Below are 18,717 nucleotides of genomic sequence, written 5' to 3'. Positions count from 1 at the left end.
AGACTGATTAGAAAGAAACAAAGGTAGAAACAAGTTCTGGGGAATTAATGAAAACTCTTCATCAGACTCAGTAGCAAAGCAGAAAGTTCTGTCAGGTTGCAGCAGCCCACTTAAAGGTTCTCAAAACAAGAGACAAACAGAGAAGTGGTGAAAAACAGATGTGGCTGAGCGTCATGAAGACCCCCACAATTCAGTATGAAGTGGGAATAACAAAAAAATTGAATGAGCATTTGGAGGGGGAAATGATACATTCTGGAGACTCACAACTCAACCCCGTTTCTTCAGAAGCGCAGAGTTCTTTTCTACTGCTACAGACAGACTAAAATGGCTACCCCTCTCAAATCGGAGTTGCCAGGTCCCCTCAGGGATGGGACGCAAAGGTTGCCAGATCTAGGCTGAGAAACTCCTGGAGATTTGGGGATGGAGTCTGAAGAGGACATGGACTTCAGCAGGAGTATGATGCCAGAGAGTCCATTTTTCCAGGGAAGCTGATCTCTGTATCCTGGAGATGAGCTATAATTCTAGAGAATCCCCAGGTCCCACCTGGAGGCTGGCACCCTGACTCTCAATTTATCTTTAGAAGTGTGTCCAGGTGAGAAAGGCAAGTTATAAGTGAGGTAAATTGACACAAGAAAGTCAGAAAGCTCAAGATGGTATCTGAAGCAACAAGCAGTGACTCACAAAAGGCTCTACCTTGCCACAAATTTTGTTACGTCTTTAAGGTGCTCCTGGACTCTTCCTCTTTTCTACAAATAAATGAGAAAGTAAACCTTGCTGTAGGAGAGCCCCATGGCACAGAGTGGTAAAGCTGCAGTACTGCAGTCCTAAGCTCTGCTCACAACCTGAGTTCGATCCCGGCGGAATTCTGAGTTCAGGTAGCCGGCTCAAGGTTGACTCAGCCTTCCATTCTTCCGAGGTCGGTCAAATGAGTCCCCAGCTTGCTGGGGGAAAAGTGTAGAGGACTGAGGAAGGCAATGGCAAACCACCCCGTAAAAAGTCTGCCATGAAAACGTTGTGAAAGCAACGTCACCCTAGAGTCAGAAACGACTGTTGCTTGCACAGGGGACTATCTTTTACCTTTAAACCTCGCTGAACTCAATATTTACTACTATGAGTCATTCTGTATGAGTAAATGTGGTGCCTTCTGTAAATATAAATCAGGATGGGGAGCCATGTCTGTCTGTAGCAGTAGAAAAGAGCCAGAGTCCAGGAGAACCTGAAATTTATGGCAGATGAGCTTCTGAAAGTCACTTCAGGAGAGAACAGCAAGAATCTAGTAGTACCTTAAAGACTAACGCCATTTGAGCCGCCCTGAGCCTGCCTTGGCGGGGGAGGGCGGGATATAAAAATAAATTTTTATTATTATTATTATTATTATTATTATTATTATTTGTGGCAGGGTAGGAGCTTCCCTGAGTCACAACTCCCTTCTGCAATACAAAACAGCAAGAATCAAGGAGGACAAGAAAGACTAACAACATTTATGGCAGGGGATGAACTTTTGTGAGTCATTGCCAGATATCTGAAGAAGTGAGCAGTGCCTTATACCAGGGGTAGCCAAACTTGCTTAACGTAAGAGCCACATAGAATAAGCGTCAGATATTTGAGAGCCACAGGACGTGAACGTCAGATGTTTGAGAGCCACAAGATATGAATGTCAGATGCGGGAGGGAGGGAGGGAGATGGTGGGGGAGAGGTGTAGAGAAGGCAACTTCAAATGCCTTCTCCAAGCTCCCAGCTGACTTAGCTTGGAGCAGTGATTTAAAGAGCCAAATGCCTTCTCCAAGCCGGCCAATGGGGTGTGTGAAAGTGCCACAGGTGGCTACCGAGCCAATTTGGCTACTCCAGTCCTGCCTCCTGGCCTCTTGTTCTTTTCTGCTGCTACAGGCAAACACAAGTGCCCATCTTGACCCACTACAACCCAGTCAGTGCCAAAAGAGCCAAAAAGCCTGGCCCTCCCTCCCCCACACACCGTGAGAGATGAGGGTGGGGTGGGGGGGTCCAGGCAACACCCCAACCTGCAGTTCAGAGGGGGGAGATTTCAGAGGGCGCTGCTGGCAGTGCCAGCCTGGCACCCATTTTCTCCAGGAGGAAGTGATCTATGTAGCCTGGAGATCAGCTGCAACCAGTGTTCCCTCTAAGCTGAGTGAGTGTGAGCTAGCTCGCAGATTTTTTGCCTCCAGCTCACACATTTTTGCCTTAGCTCAGGAAGGATGACCCCCAGAGCACACGAATGCTAGTAGCTCGCAACTTGAATGCCAGCAGCTCCCAAAGTAGAATTTTTGCTCACAAGCCTCTGCAGCTTAGAGGGAACACTGGCTGTAACTCCAGGGCATCCCCAGGCCCCACCTGGAGGCCTGCATCCCTACCTCCACCCCCTGCCCGCTCCACCACCCCCCCCCCCCCAAGCCAAGCACTGCCCAGGGAAGGGGGGAAGGTCCAGCGGGGCCTAGCCCGAGCTCGCCCTCCATCCCCTCCAGCAGAGGCGAAGCAGCAGCCCTGCAAGCCAAGGGCGGACACCCCACTCCTCCCTCCGCGCCTTTTCCTCGTTACCTTTTGGGCCTCGGCCCGGGTCCGCCCCAGGAGACCGCGCCGCCCCCTTCCCTCTCCCGACAACCGGCCTCCGCCGCCATTTCCAAAGCGGGAGGGAAGGGAGGGAGGAAGGCGGCGGCCTCCCTGGTTGGCCGCTAATGCTGCTGGGCGGGGAGACCTCGAAGGCCGCCCTCTCTCTCTCCGCTTTGAGACCAGCCAAAGTTTGAGTCAGAAATGTCCGCTTTCGTGCGCTCTGAGCGCGCTGCTTCATCACACGGGAGGAGGGAATGGCAAGCGATGTTCCCTCTAAGTTGCAGAGTCTTGTGAGCAAAAATTCTGCGTTGTGAGCTGCTGGCATTCAAGTTGCACAAAGCAGGAGTCAAGTTGGACCTTTAAGACCAGCCAAAGTTTGATTCAGAAATGTCAGCTTTCGTGCGCTCTAAGCACGCTGCTTCATCAGACGGGAGGATGGAATGGCAAGCGATGTTCCCTCTAAGTTGCCAGAGTCTTGTGAGCAAAAATTCTACGTTGTGAGCTGCTGGCATTCAAGTTGAACAAAGCAGGAGTCAAGTGTCACCTTTGAGACCAACCAGTTTTTATTTAGAATGTAAGCTTTCCTGTGCTCTTAAGCACACTTCATCGGACGAGGAATCCAGCACAGTGAGCAAAGCCATACATAGCTGGTAGGCAGTGGCCCAGAATGCAACATGGTACAGATTTAAGAAACAATTAGAGTGAAGTAAAATTATCTGCTAGGCAGAGGTTTAGAATGTAAAATGGTAGAATGACAGAATAGTAAAATTAACAAATTGAGCAAACCTTTGATCTGAGTAGCATGAGCACATGAAAGCAACAAAACAGCAGTATGTCAAAATGTGAGATTGTCTGTCAATGACAATGGGAGATGGGTTCAATATATGTAATGGGATAAGCAACCAAAGTCCCTGTTTGAGTGTGTCAATACAGCTAAAAGAGAAATAAATTGGATAGTGATGTTCTTGTCCACCTAATTTACTTTTTAATGTGTAAACACAATTCTATGTTTACATGTTAAAAATGGCATTCAAGTTGTGAGCTACTGCATAAATTATTGTGCTCTGGGGTCCTCCTTCCTGAGCTAAGACAAAAATCTGTGAGCTGGAGGCTAAAAATGTGTGAGCTAGCTCATGCTAACTCAGCTTAGAGGGAACACTGGGCAAGCCACCCTCAATATAGAGAAAGTGGGCAGTGAATCAGCATGCAAAATCGTGGAAATATCCCCTGGCCCTGCCTTGTGATTCTTTTAATCTGCTAAGGGACATTTCCATGATTTTGCATGCTGATTCACTGCCCACTTTCTCTATATTGAGGACTGCTTGCCATTCCATCCTACTCAGGGGTCATTTTGTAGAAAAACAGGTGGTGGTGGAGCTCATCCAGGGATTGTTATGCAGCTGCACCTACTATTCAATGCACAAGGTGGGAAGGAGGGGGATCTCTCAGAAAGGTTCAGGAGCTGTGCTCCAGTGAGCTACCGCTGAGGCCTGATCCTACTGTCTGATGAAGTGTACTTAGAGCACATGAAAGCTTACATTCTGAATAACACTTGGTTGGTTTTAAAGGTGCCATTGGACTCTGCTTTGTTCCATTGCTTCAGACGAACACGGCTGCCCCTCTGGATCTCTCTCCCCTGCTGCCACCCACCAACGGGCCTGTGCTTCTGGGATGCTGGGGCTGGTTTCAGTTCTAGGGCTCTCTCCTGCTTTTGTGCTTTGGGAAAGGAGAGGGGCTGAGCCAGAATCTCATCGGCCCCCGGGGCTCTTTAACCCGTGGAAAGGTGCTCTGCACATTCTCAGAGGTCCCCTTGTGCGCACATGAAACCAGGGGTGGCCAAACTTGTTCAAGTAAAAGCCACATAGAATAAACGTCAGATGTTTGAGATCTGCAAAACATGACTGTTGGGTACTGAGGAAGGAAGGAAAATAGAAGGGGAAGGGAGAGAGAGGTGGAAAGAAGGCAACTTTAAAATCCAAGCCACTGTTTAGCTTGGCTTGGAGAAGACATTTCAAGAAGAAGATGATATTGGATTTATATCCCGCCCTATACTCTGAATATCAGAGTCTCAGAGCGATCACAATCAATGTTATCAAAGATTTCAGGTTTTCACGGCTGGTAACATCATTAGGGTTTGTAGAATCTTTCGGGATCAAGTGCCGTGTTCTACTGGAGAAAGTTTTCCTTCCAGACGTTTCGTTCTCAGCTACGGAGAACATCCTCAGTGGCATTGCAGCCGGAGCAGGCGCTCAGACCTTCTTGGCTGCTGTGCATTGAGTGGGGCCAGGGCTGCTGGAGAGCTGCTATTTGTAGGCTGGAGGGGGTGTGATGAAAGGGCAATTGGTTTGTGGATGTGCCCATTGTTTGGTGGGGCTTCCTGGAAGGGTAGTGATAAGGAAACTGCTGTTGGATGTGACCATTGTTCAGTGTTAATTGCTGGGAAGGTTGGAAGGGGTTTGAAGATAAGGAAGATGTTCTCTCTAAGCGTAAGAGTCTTGTGAGCAAAAATTCTACTTTGTGAGCTACTGGTAGGTATTAAAAGCTGTGAGGTACTGGCGTTAAAAGTTGTGAGCTATTGCATAAATTAGTGTGTTCTGGGGGTCATCCTTCCTGAGCTAAGACAAAAATGTATGAGCTGGAGGCTTCAAATCTGTGAGCACACCAACTCAGTTTAGAGGGAACACTGGTCACAATCTCCCCCCCCCCCCCAAAAAATATACCCTGTGAGGTAGGTGGGCCAGAAAGAGCTCTTACAGCAGCTGCCCTTTCAAGGACAATTCCTACGAGTGCTATGGCTGACCCAAGGCCATTCCAGCAACTGCAAGTGGAGAAGTGGGGAATCAAACCTGGCTCTCCCAGATAAGAATTCACCCACTTAAGCACTACACCAAACTGGCTTTCCAAAATGCCTTCTCCAAGCCAGCCAATGGGGGCAGTGAGGGCTTTGAGAGCCACAGAATATGTGTGAAAGAGCCACATGTGGCTTCCGAGCCACAATTTGGCCACCTCTGCATTAAACGTTGCCAGCGTTTGCCTAGGTTGTGTTCAGGGTCGCCACCTTTGCAGTGAGAAATACCTGTGAATTTGGGGGATGGAGCCAAGCTACAGTGCAATGAACTCCACCCTGCAAAGGAGCCGTTTCTCCGTGGGAACGGATGGAGATCAGTTGTAATAGCGAGGGATCTCCAGGTCCCAAATGGAGGCTTGTTCTGCAAAATAGGAAATGTGTTTGTAATCTCTGATCTTATAAAAAGCCAATGGGGTGTTGTAGGAAACTTTTTACAGTGAGAGTTGTTCGACAGTGGAATCATCTACCCAGGGAGGTGGTGAGCTCCCTCTCACTGGCAGTCTTGAAGCAGCCACTGGACAAATATTTGTCAGGGATGCTATAGGTTAGGGGTGTCAAACATGCAGCCCAAGGGCCGAATCAAGCCCTGGAGGGCTCCTATCAGGTCCCCGAGCAATTGGCTCTTGTCTGCTTCCTTCTCCCTTTCTTTTGCTTCCTTCTGCATCTCAACTTGCTTTGCAAGGCTTGCTTAATTACGTACATAGGAGCTACAGAGCAAAACCTCAGTTTTCTCCATTGGCTGAGGCTCCTCCCCCTCCTGGTCCCCTGGGGAGGAAGGGAAAGAGCCAGAGCTTCCTTTGCCCAGTTCCTTGGATTTCAGGGAGAAATACAAAGAAAGCACCTTTAAGATCAAAGAGTGCTAACGTTTTAAGCATGTTTTATTTTACGTTTAAAAAAAACCCTTTAATCTCATTTGTGTCCTTTAAGAAGTTTATATCTCTGCTGCCTAATCTTAAATAGGTACACACAGGGCCCAGCCCAACACAGCCCAGCCCGGCCCGACAGGGTCTCATTTATGTCAGATCCGTCCCTCATAACAAATGAGTTCGCCATCCCTGCTCAAGGCTGGTCCTGCATTGAGCAGGGGGTTGGACTAGATGGCCTGTGTAGCCCCTGCCAACTCTGTGGTTCTATGAAAAAAATGTCAGGTTTGGGTATAGGGTGAATGTTCCGTTAAGTATCTAACTTTGTATATTTCTATGTTTCATGTTAGAAGCATTTTTGTAAATAATAATAGTAGTAAATAATTTTGTATATTACTGGAGGCTGGTATCCGCAGAGGTTTTATAACCTTTTCCCCTGCTCCATTATCTGCCTTGCTCTTTGTTGGTTGCACGGTTTCCAGGTGGAGGCAGGGGATCCCCCGGTTTGGAGCCATCCCCCACCCCCACAGGGCACTCCTTTATTCCCTATGGAGACCAATCTTCATGGGGTATAATGGAGAATTGATCCGTGGATCTCTGTGGGGCTGTTTTTTGAGGCATAATATCCAGTGCCTCTCTCCAAAATACCCACCAAGTTTCAAAAGAATTAGACCACGGGGTTAGAGATGTGAAGGCCCAGAAAAAAACAGGTCTTTTCTGGTTTTTTCTTGAAGCCTTTTTTTCCCCAAAAAAATTGAAAAAGAAAACAAAAGAAAAAAATTGATTATGTAACATTTTATTTTAACGTGATGAATAAAACATTTTAAGACAAGGTGTTCAAATATTTTTCAAATCATTTCTAAAAAATATGTATGATATCAGATTATTCTAATTTTTGTGCACTGAGGACAAGCAAGTCCTAGGTCTTGCCCATTCATTGAAACTTTGTCCTACACTCCCTTCTATACACTTCCCCCCTCTTCAATTCTTTTTATGAGAAAGTTTTTTATTTTTATTTAATACTGTGGAGAGGAAATATGAATAATTGTTACTTCTGGATTGTTAAAAATTGTTTTGTGGAGGTTTTTTTGTCTGTTCCACATAAACTGGTAAACAGTTCAAGAGATTGTTGCCCCATTTGTAACAATTAAAAATAAATATTATTTTTAAAGTAAATTCTGCTTGTAATAATCGTTTAAAAAAATAAATAATCATTTGGATACACTACATTTTTAATATGCTAGTTAGGATAATTTCATGCCAAGTAAATTTGGCCATAGTCATATTTAATGTTCCTAAAGTAACAGAATGACTTTCAATCTGGAAAAGAAAAAAGAAGTGCTAATGTAGCAATTTTTTTTTCATTTTTTCCGAAAATTTCCGTTTTTTCCCGAGCTTCAAAATTTCAGGAAATTTTACATCTCTACACGGGGTCCAATTCTATGAGCTCCAAAAGAAGGTGCCCCTATCCTTCATTACTTTCAATGGAGAAAAGGCATTTAAAAGGTGTGCGGTCCCTTTAAATGTGATGACCAGAATCCCCTGTGGCGTCCAGTTATGCTCCTGGCTCCCTCCCCAAAGTCCCCAGATAGATACAGTGCCGCCACCAGAGACAGCTACAAGGATGCCGCCTTTCCTCAGCCGGGACATGGGATTTGCAAGCAAAGCGAAACGCCCATGCTGGAAAACTGAGCGCCATCCTTAGCATGCACGCTCGCTGCATTTATTTCTCTGCAAACGGGCACAGCCGCCCAGGCCTTTAAATAACTCAAACTGTTGCAATGCGGGGCTGCTTCGCATCGCGCCGTCGCAGCTGGAGGCGCGCAAAACGGCGCAGCACAACCCAGGCGGTTGGCGGGAAAGTCTCCGCGCGCGCTTTCCCCGCGCCGCCGTTTAACGGCCTGGGTGGGGTGGGGGGGCTCGCGGCGGCCCTTTTGGCGGGAAATTGAGCTTGGTGGGCGCAGGGGAGTCGCTGGCGGCACCTCTCCTTAAAATGTGTTTTCGCTTTACTTGCTGAAGAAAAAAAGGGGCGTCCTTTTCCCCTCTGTTTCGGGGTGGGATGCAGTGATGTGAATTTAGGATCGTTTTTGTGTCAGGCAGGCAATGGCTGAGAAGTAGCTGGCCTTTCGCCTACATTATTTCAGTCAGGAAAAAGACAGCTTCTGCCTAGGGTTGCCAGGTCCACTCCAAGAAATATCTGGGGACTTTGGGGGTGGAGCCAGGAGTAAGGGTGTGACCAGCATGACTGAACTCCAAAGGGAGTTCTGGCCATCACATCTAAAGGGACTGCACACCTTTTAAATGCCTTCCCTCCATTGGAAATAATGAAGGATAGGGGCACCTTCTTCTGGGGCTGTTAGATTTGGACCCCCTGGTCCAATTTTTTTTAAACTTGGACGGTCTTTTGAGGAGAGGTGTTGGACACTACACGGCAAATTTGGTGTCTCTATCTCAGAAAACAGCCCCCCTTCCAGAGCCCCAGATACCTGCTGATCAATTCTCCATCATACTCTATGGCAGGGGTCCCCAACCCCCGGGCCATGGATCGGTACCAGTCCATGGCCTGTTAGCAGTCGGGCCTTGAGCTATATAATTATTTCATTATATATTACAGTGTAATAATAGAAATAAAGTGCACAGTTGTATCATCCCGAAACTATTACACACACGCACACCGGTCTGTGGAAAAATTGTCTTCCACAAAACTGGTCCCTGATGCCAAAAAGGTTGGGGACCACTGCCTTATGGGAATCGGTCTTCATAGGAAATAATGGAGTGCCCAGCAGACATTTCCCTTCCCCCACCTGGGGATTGGCAACCCTACTTCCACTTGCCAAGGTTGTAGACACACAGCACTCTGTTCTACCATTTCCCACAGGATTTAGGGTTAGGTTTGCCCAACTTGCAGTTGGTGGATAATCGCAAGTGCTTCCACTAGTAGAACCTTACAATTCACGTTTTACTAAAACATCTGTAGCAGATGGGCACCAATTTTAAAAAGAAGGGCAAACAATCAGCAGTGATGCTATTGTCTTTTCTGCTTATATCCATTAAAGTTGCCAACTTCCAGGTAGTGGGGGGAGAAATTATAACCATGTAACGCCTTAATAAATTTATAATCCAACACTTAATTAATAGCGATCCATGAAATGTCATTTTAAATTTATAAATAATATTAAAATGACATTTCATCGGTTGTTATTAATCATTTATTACTGGATTATAAATTCATTAAGGCATTACATGGTGATATTTTTTCCTGCACGTGTTATGCGTTATTTCTCACGTTGTGGCATTAAAACCTCCAGGTGTTGTCTGGAGATTTGGAATTACAGCTAATCTCCAAGTGACAAATAAGGTTGTCAGGTTCCCCCTGGCCAGAGGCTACTTGCAGGGGCTGGGAGGGGTAGCGCGCCAGATCCAGACTGGGAAACTCCCAGAGATTTGGGGATAGGGCCTGGGGAGGGCAGAGACCTCAGTGGGTTACAATGCCACACAGCCCACCCTCCAAATAATAGATTTTTTATTTTCCCCAAGGGAACTGGTCTTTGTAGTCTGGATATGAGCTGCAATTCCAGGGGATCCCCAGGTCCCATCTGAAGCTGGCATCCCTAGGACTCAGCTTTTATAGAGAAAATGGCTGGATTCTGTGTCATTGTACTCCATTGAGTTCCCTCCCCAAAACCTACCCTCCCCAGGTTCCATCATAAACATTTCCTGCAACTTTCCAACCTGGACCTGGCACCTCTACTTGGTACCACACTTCCCGTATTGGCAGAAGGATTGCTGTTTTTGACTAATTTTTTGGTGGGTGGTGAATAACAACGCAGGAAGCTTTGTGGGGCAATGTCTGCTCTATCGCCCTCTTTTACATAAATGACAAATAGCGCCATTTGTGCATGACTGGAATTTGAGCTGGCAGTAAGGATGGATTTTGAATACATGTTTTGGTTGTCCTGAAACAGTAATTCAGTTATCGAATGCATTTTCATCCCAACTCTCCTCAGGAGCTCAAAGTGGCGTATGTGGTACTCTGCCTTCCCCATTGATCCTCACAAAAAAAACCCCATTTTTATTTATATTTATTTATATTTACATTTATATCCCGCCCTCCCCGCCTAGGCGGCTCAGGGCGGCTAACAACATGAAGTAGGTGAGGTTGCAACAGTGAATGGCTCAAAGTCACCCAGCAAGTTTCAAGGCAAAGGTGGAATTTTAATTCAGGGCTTCCAGCTCCAAGCCTATGACAAACCTTTCAAAACAAACTGAGGAATGCCTGCATCCTAGAGGAATAGCATTAATACCTGTCAATGAATTAAAAGTGCATATTAAATCAACATGCCAATACTTTTTTCTACATTTTTTTCATGCCTGGGTCAGGGGTGGCCAAACTTGCTTAATATAAGAGCCACATAGAATAAATGTCAGATGTTTGAGAGCCGGAAGACAGGAACATCAGATGTTTGAGGGAGGGAGGGGAGGAAGGAAGGAAGGGAAATGGAGGTAGAGGGAGGTAGAAAGAAAGCAACTTTAAATGCATTCTCCTAGCCACTCTGGCTTGGCTTGGAGAAGTGATTTAAAGAGAAAAATACTTCTTCAAGCCAGCCGACAGAGTAGTGGGGGCTTCGAGAGCCACACATTATGTGTGAAAGTGCCACATGTGGCTCCCAAGCTGCAGTTTGCCCACCCTTGGTTAGGGTGATGCTGTTGGCATGTCTGAAGCAGGTCTGATGAGAATTAGTGTTGGATCCAGATAGATGGCCATGTAGCAGTAGAAAAGAGTAAGCATCTTAAAGACAAAATTTGTGGCAGGGTATATAGGACAGATGAACTCATATTCTAGTTGTATCTGAGGAAGTGAGCAGCAACTCACAAAAGCTCATACCCTACCACAAAATTTGTTAGTATTTAAGGTGCTACAGGACTCTTGCTCTTTTCTGCTATATTGGTTGCCAACTCCAGTTTGGGAGTGCCTGGATATTTGAGGAGTGGGCCTGGTACAGTGGGATTTAGGGAGGGGAGAAACCTTGGTAGGGTATAATTCCATGCAGTCTACGTTTCAAAGCAGCAGGCCCCATTTGGGGCAGGAGCTCACAGGAGCAGAGCTCCAGAACCTCTAACTTTCACTGTGCTCTTTCTTTCTTTCTTCTCCTTCCCCAGTACTTGCTTCTGGGCTCTGTGGTTCAAACCCCTGTGAGAATTTTGCTGAACTCTAAGATTCATAGTTCAAACCCCCTGTGAGAATTTTGCTGAACTCGAACTTTCTAATATTTTTCCTCACAAAAAATGCGGAAAATAACCAAAACATATAAAGCAGACAGATGGATATCTTCATCATGCCACTCTGGCCACGTAGGAGAAAGTAATATAAAAAGTATGATGGGAATAAGGTTTTATTCTGACAACTATAATTCAAGAAGCATTCGAAGGCAGATGCTGAGCTGATACAATTTAGTACATCTTCCAGTAATGTCAGGGGTGTGTGGCATAAGCAAACAGGTTATGCAAATGAGATGTGCTAATGAGCTCCAGCACCTCTTTTTCTATGAAATGACCTCTGCAAAGAAGCCATTTTTTCCAGGAGTGGAATAAATGGTTTAAATAATAAGTGAGTTATGCTGTCTGGAGATCAATTGTAATTTCAGGAGATCTCCAGCCCTCAGCTAGAGGTTGGCAAGCCTATCTAAACAACAGAGAAAGGTGATATGGACTGAGATTGTGTAATCCTGAATACCCATGAAAAAATGAAATCATTAACATTTCTTTGTGTTATCTAACACTAGGTTTCTATTGGATGATAACCTGAACAATTTGAAATGGAAAGTAATACAATTCCTGAAATGTCAACCCATTCCACCTTTGGAGAAATTAAAAGACGTGTGAGGGAGAAGAAGAATGGGGCTCTAAAAGCTGCAAAGCTGAATACTTCTCTGGCATCTAAAATAAAAACTAAAATAATAAGTGAGTGTTTATTATCATACTCAGTGAAAGGATCTTTTTTGAAAAAACCTGGTGAGATAAATCTGCGAATATTTATTCATACAAAGAAAGAAAAGAGATAAATATCTTCATTTCCAATTATACTTTTTGAACTTGGGCCAGTCACACTGTCTAGACAAGTACTATATATATTTTCCTTGTTCGAACTCTGTGAATTCATTTTGCATTTATATCGGTCAAAATATTATCATGCATAGGGGACATACAATTAGATGAGAACAGGTTACATGTATTTTTGGTCAACTAACCAAAGGTATATTTTGATGACAGAGAATAGCGTTTCGGCCACCTCACAACTACTAGCTTTGGATATGCTTTTATGTCCAGAGTGCTGGAATCTGGATCTTTGAACAAGGGCAATATGATCAGAACCACAAAAATTCACATCAAATAATCTTTTTGTTGGAAGATGCAGAAATCCTGCCATTAAGAATCCAGAATGGTTATTTTGTGTTCTCTATTTCATACAGACAACTCCTCGCTATTGAAGACCTCTCTGAAACTTAATAATAAGGCATTGGCCATGGCACTAAGCACTGAGAGAGAAAACTGCCGGAGGCTGAAAAATGAAAAGCTCTTGCTACAGAAAGAAGTGGATAAGCTGCACCTGCAGAATGTCTCACTTTGCCAAAAACTAAATTGTCTGGTACATTCTAAAAATACTGTGGGATAGATCAAGCCATGTTAGTCTGCTTGTAGAAGTAGAAAAGAGCAAGAGTCCAGTAGCACCTGAAAGACTTAAAATTTGTGGCAAGGTAGACTAACAAGATTTGTGGCAGGCGCAGAGTGTTAAAGCTGCAGTATTGCAGTCCTAAGCTCTGCTCACGACCTGAGTTCGATCCCGGCAGAAGCTGGGTTCAGGTAGCCAGCTCGAGGTTGACTCAGCCTTCCATCCTTCCGAGGTTGGTAAAATGAGTACCCAGCTTGCTGGGGCGAAAGTGTAGATGACTGGGGAAGGCAAGGGCAAACCACCCCGTAAAATGTATGCTGTGAAAATGTCATGAAAAGCGACGTCACCCCAGAGTTGGAAAGGACTGGTGTGTGTGCACAGGGGACTACCTTTACCTTTTTTTACACCCCGCCACAAATTTTGTTAGTCTTTCAGGTGCTGATGGACGTTTGCTCTTGTCATTGTGGGATCTAAAACTTTGCGTCTTGTGAAATATAAAGATTGGAAATGCAATTTATTGTTCTATAAAGGTACTTTTGTAGAAAATCAGTTTCGATGGCCACAACCCAGTTCTACTCATGTCCGTCTATTAGGAGCCTTAGCTCTGGGAGGGGGATATGCATATAATATATTTCAAAATATACTTAAAAGTCAGTTCAATGGGGTCTAGCTTTGTGCCATGATGTGGATGAGCATTCAGATGTGAGCCAGAATCAGCAACACTGATAGATCTCTCTTCCTAGATTAAGGGGAAATGTTTCTTCCTAATACTTCTGGGGTCCAATCAAGCAGTACTTTGACAAAGTGTCTAGTAATGTGTACAGATATCCCTGTTAGTAACTGACAATCACACCATTCAGCAGTTTGCCATGGTGGAGAGGGCATAGGGACTAATTCTGCCCCTCAAAACAGCTGATGCTGTTACTAATGCCAGGTACTAGGTACTAATGCCAGTTTTCTGATGGGGCTGTATAAGCATAGGGCTGCCAGGCCCCAATCTGGGCAGGGGTTCCCCTGTCTGGGAGGTTTCCAACCCACCGACCCAAATTGGGCTGGTGGGGGAAACCTCCCCAACGTTGTCGGTGCGGTGATGTCTTACTCTAACTCTTATGGTTTTCCTGGATGCTCTAACCATTGGGAAAATTCTATGGTACAATAGGTACCATAGAGTTTTTTCCTCAAAAGTCCCCTGCCCGGGCAACGCTGGGGACTTGGCAACCCTATATAAGCATCTCATGTCTATGAGCACCACTTCTTATCCAAACAGCAAACACTGCGTTTACACTCTCTGGCTGCATCAGGGAGAATGTTAATCTTTTGCATGGAAGATGCATTGCTTTAAAGCAGGGGGGGCGGATCTGCTTGTAAAACAAGAAACCCTGCAAATAATCAGAGGAAGTAATTAATCACAAGGTATTTTTCTATTGAGTTGGATAATACAACCATTTTTTATGCTGATGAAAAAGAGAAAAGAATAGTCCAATTTGGCCATGAAATAGGCTGTACTAGCAATCAGATGCCCTGCCTGGATTAACAAAATGTAGAATGGGGGCTGTAGTAAGGAAAGGAATTAGGTGAGAAAATGCTGGCTGGCTCCAATGCCATTTTACCTAATTATCATAAAACAAACATCTGGCTGATTTGAAGTACAATCCAATGTAAAATTAATCTAGTCTAAACCCTCAAAGTGCTTAAATGGGAGTAACTTTGTATGGGATTGTACTGTTAACCCCACATCAAGTATATTAGTTTTATATCAAAATAACCTATCTGATTATCCTGGTACTGAGATAATGGAGAAACAATTATCTATCATCCTCTAGTCTTCCCCAACTGTCTTTAATTATGTAAAAATGTGGACTGTTAACTTGTGGTTTTGTGTTCTTATACACAGAATAAAACCCTCATAGAAGTAGAAGCATTCCTGCATAATAACCTTTTAACTGCAATTGAAATGAGCACTTTACCTGAGGTACATTTCCACTATGAACATTATGACATTATTGATCAGAGGGCAAGTATGGCAACTATGGCTGTGAATTCATTTTTGCTAACAATGAAGTTTATGACCAATAGGAATTTGCAGGGGGGGTTGTAGAAAAAGCCCAGCAGGAAATCATTTGTATATTAAGCCACACCTCCTGACACCACCATCGTTGTACACAGGACTTTTTTGTAGAAAAAGCCTAACAGGAACTATTTGCATATTAGGCCACACACCCTGACATCAAGCCAGCCAGAACTGCATTCCTGCTAAAAAAAAAAAGCCCTGGTAATTTGGTTGGCATTTTTCAGACGTTGGTTCTGGAATTATGGGTTGCCAGCATCCAGGTGGGACTTCCAGGCTTCCTGGAATTACAACTGATCCCAGACTACAGAGATCAGTTCCTCTGGAGATAACAGCCGCTTTGGAGGGTGGACTAAGTACCCCTCACTTCCCAAACCATGACTTCTACCCCCAAATCTCCAGGAATTTTTGAACCTGGAGTTGGCAGCCCTACTGCAGTCTGATGAACTACACAAGTCTGGTGAATCAAACAGTGAAGAAACATCTATATAGATACAAATATAGTTTCAGTAAACATACCAGATGACACTGTTACGTTAAAATAGCTGCTAGTCTTGTACTAACAAAATTATATTAAACTAACAAAGAATATACATTAATGTACAAAGTAATTTCTCAGAATAAATGTATTATAACTTGTTAAAAATTGTAGACCTTTACATGTATATATTTTGTGTTATATATATGTTACTTAGTTGGCACTAAGGGATAAGCTTTGCATTACAGAATGTCATTATTATTTAATTTCTTCTTGCATTAGTCCTAATAGCAACATTAATAGATTCCCAACACTGAAAAGGTGTTTGAGATTTGTTTCCTTTTTGACAGAATATTCAGAAGCCTCTAGCATCAAGAGGAGATAAGTTCAACAGTGACGGTCATCAGACTGAGATTTCTGATCACCCAGTTAGGTAGCACTTCTTTGTTAAACGAAACAAAAATTGGAATGGAACTTTTGTAAAATTTGTCATAAGATTTTATAGATCAAGGCTATATTCCAACCTGCTGTGAAGTTAATATGATTCCAGTGGGGATTGCTTTTGATGTTAATTTATGTACCAAGAACCAAGTAAATGTATTCTTGAGTACAAAATGTTCTTGAGCAGCACCAGGCCTTGAATTGAGCAGGAGCTCACAGAGGCGCAGCTCCTGAACCTTTCTGAGGGTTCCCCCTCTTCCTCCCCACCTACTAACCTTGTCCATTGAATAGTAGGTGCAGCTGCATAACAATCCCTGGATGAGTTCTACCACCTATTTTTCTACAAAATGACCCCTGAGCAGCATCATTTACTAATGGGGACATAAACTGAAGTTTTAGGGTGCAATCGTGCACACTTTTGGACTGTTCAAATCTTACTTCAATCAAATAGGATTAAAGCTTTACATTACAGAATAAGCAGGACTAAAGCAAAGTAGCCTATGTGCAGGATTTCTAGCCTGCTGCTCATGTGTCCTTTGCCAGTAGCATCACAATGTATTTCTGTGCGTGCAATTCTGTTTTGATGTATTTCGCCTTTGGAAGTTTTTAACACAATGTCCTGGCCTGGATGGCCCAGGCTAGCCTGATCTTGTCAGATCTCAGGTTGGCCCTGATCAGTATTTGAATATATTAACGTATGACACTGCCTTATATTGAATCAGACTCTTGGTCCATCAAAGTCAGTATATGTCTACTCAGACTGGCAGCGGCTCTCCAGGGTCTCATGCTGAGGTTTTTCACACCTACTTGCCTGGACTCGTTTTAGTTGGAGATACTGGGGATTGAACTTGGGACCTTCTGCTTACCAAGCAGATGCTCTACTACTGAGCCACTGTCCCTCCCCAAATGGGATGAGACCACTAAGGAATACAAAAGTTGCTAGGCAGAGGCAGGCAATGGCAAGCAACCTCTGAACATCTCTTGTCTTGAAAACCCTATGAGGCCTCCATAAGTCAGCTATGACTTGACTGCAAAAAAAAGAAAAGATAACATACTGATCTGCCCCTGAGTGCATATTTGTAGCCAGGGCTTTTTGGGTAGAAAAAGCCCAGCAATAACTAATTTGCATATTAGGCCACACCCCCGGACACCAAGCTAGCCAGAACTGTGTTCCTGCACATTCCTGCTCAAAAAAGCCCTTCTTGTAGCATATTTTATTAATTTATATCAACATAAGAAAAACAGCTTAATTAAAAAAAAACCTAACACTACAAAATGCATATACCCTGAATCAAGGCAGCCTACAGTGATATAATTTATCTTTACTTTTTTTTCTTACGTAACCTAAAACCCTAGCCATGTTTGCCTTAGATCTTGGTTTCTACTTACTTTTTAAATTAGTATATTGTTTAAGAATAGAATACATTCTTAATAAATTTTCCTCTTTCCTAATAACATTTCCTTTCAGGCCCACTGGGCAACTTGCGAGTGCTCCTAGTATTGTGGAACAACAAGAAAGCACCTTTGCATTTGAAGCAGATGACCTTTTTAAGCAGATGCCAGTACTGCAACAGGAAATTGGAGCAGATGAAATCAGTGGTGCATTATTAGCTTCTGAGAAAAATGTGCCAAAATCATGTGTAACAAATCAAATGGAAACAGTATTTGCCCCAAAATTTTCAACAGGTATGCTGCATTTATTTTATTATTGTGGGTAAGATTTTTTTCATCCAGATGCTGAAAATTCAGAAGTCTCTGTTGAATAAAACAGGAAAACAAAATGCATGTTGTAAACACTAGCATGTGGCACAAATATAAATAATAAATTTATTCCGTATGCTTTGTCAATTATATTTTAAACTAGATACCTAAAATGGCTTCTGATTTGAGGTATTCAAAGCAGTATATCTGCCTCAAATGTAATCTGATATGTTGCAACAATTACTGTAGTGTAATTTCACTATCAAATATTCATTTAATATATATAAACCACTGGACTTAACTGATTTGTAAATTAGTAACAGTAACATTCTACAGAATGTGCTTTGATAATATTGCATTTAAGGCGACATTCATATGTGACTCCAACCCAGCACTTATAAGTGGTTAAGTGTGCAGACTCTTATTTGGGAGAACCGGGTTTGATTCCCCACTCCTCCACTTGCACCTGCTGGAATGGCCTCGGGTAGGGTTGCCAAGTCCAATTCAAGAAGTATCTGGGGACTTTGGGGGTGGAGCCAGGAGACATTGGGGGCGGAGCCAGGAACAAGGGTGTGACAAGCATAATTGAACTCCAAGGGAGTTCTGGTCATCACATTTAAAGGGACAGCACACCTTTTAAAATGTCTTTCTTCCATAGGAAATAATGAAGGATAGGGGCACCTTCTTTTGGGGCTCATAGAATTGGATCCCCTGGTCCAATCATTTTGAAACTTGGGGGGTAGTTTGGGGAGAGGCACTAGATGCTATACTGAAAACTTGGTGCTTCTGCCTCAAACAACAGCCCCCCAAGAGCCCCCGATACCCAAGGATCAATTCCCCATTATTCCCTATGGGAATCGTTCTCCATAGGGAATAATTGCCCAGTAGACATTTCCCCCCCCCTTTCTGATGACCCTAAGGGGGGGGAGAGGGCCTCCAAACCTGGGGATTGGCAACCCTCTCTCTCACACACACTCACACACTTACTGGGTCTGGTGCTGCTCCCCCCCTCTCTCTCACACACACATACAGTTGCTCTGAAAGGAAAGCAAAACAAGCGTTGCTGACCCTTCCCATGAAGTA

At 44.0% G+C, this 18,717-nt stretch overlaps 1 protein-coding gene across 1 annotated transcript; it reads left to right on the top strand.

Moving 5' to 3' along the window:
* The first annotated feature begins 12,087 nt into the window (after window positions 1–12,087).
* SGO2 (shugoshin 2) lies at window positions 12,088–17,651 on the top strand. The gene is made up of 5 exons (XM_060257043.1): window positions 12,088–12,237; window positions 12,747–12,922; window positions 14,841–14,918; window positions 15,843–15,925; window positions 17,402–17,651. Exons 1-5 carry the CDS (start codon window positions 12,093–12,095, stop codon window positions 17,649–17,651), a joined length of 732 nt encoding a protein of 243 aa, XP_060113026.1. The 5' UTR covers window positions 12,088–12,092.
* The last annotated feature ends 1,066 nt before the right edge of the window (window positions 17,652–18,717 follow it).

Source organism: Heteronotia binoei, chromosome 16, assembly GCF_032191835.1.
Source record: "Heteronotia binoei isolate CCM8104 ecotype False Entrance Well chromosome 16, APGP_CSIRO_Hbin_v1, whole genome shotgun sequence".
In the NCBI taxonomy this organism is placed as follows: domain Eukaryota; kingdom Metazoa; phylum Chordata; class Lepidosauria; order Squamata; family Gekkonidae; genus Heteronotia; species Heteronotia binoei.
Note: the sequence above shows the minus strand (reverse complement) of the source record. Positions and strands in the feature narration are given on the sequence as shown.

Coding starts and splice junctions, on each gene's coding strand:
- SGO2 (XM_060257043.1), top strand. CDS start 12,093: ATGGAAAGTAATACAATTCCTGAAATGTCAACCCATTCCACCTTTGGA. Junction 12,923..14,840: donor GCCAAAAACTAAATTGTCTG/GTACATTCTAAA, acceptor TCTTATACACAG/AATAAAACCCTCATAGAAGT. Junction 15,926..17,401: donor ATTTCTGATCACCCAGTTAG/GTAGCACTTCTT, acceptor ATTTCCTTTCAG/GCCCACTGGGCAACTTGCGA.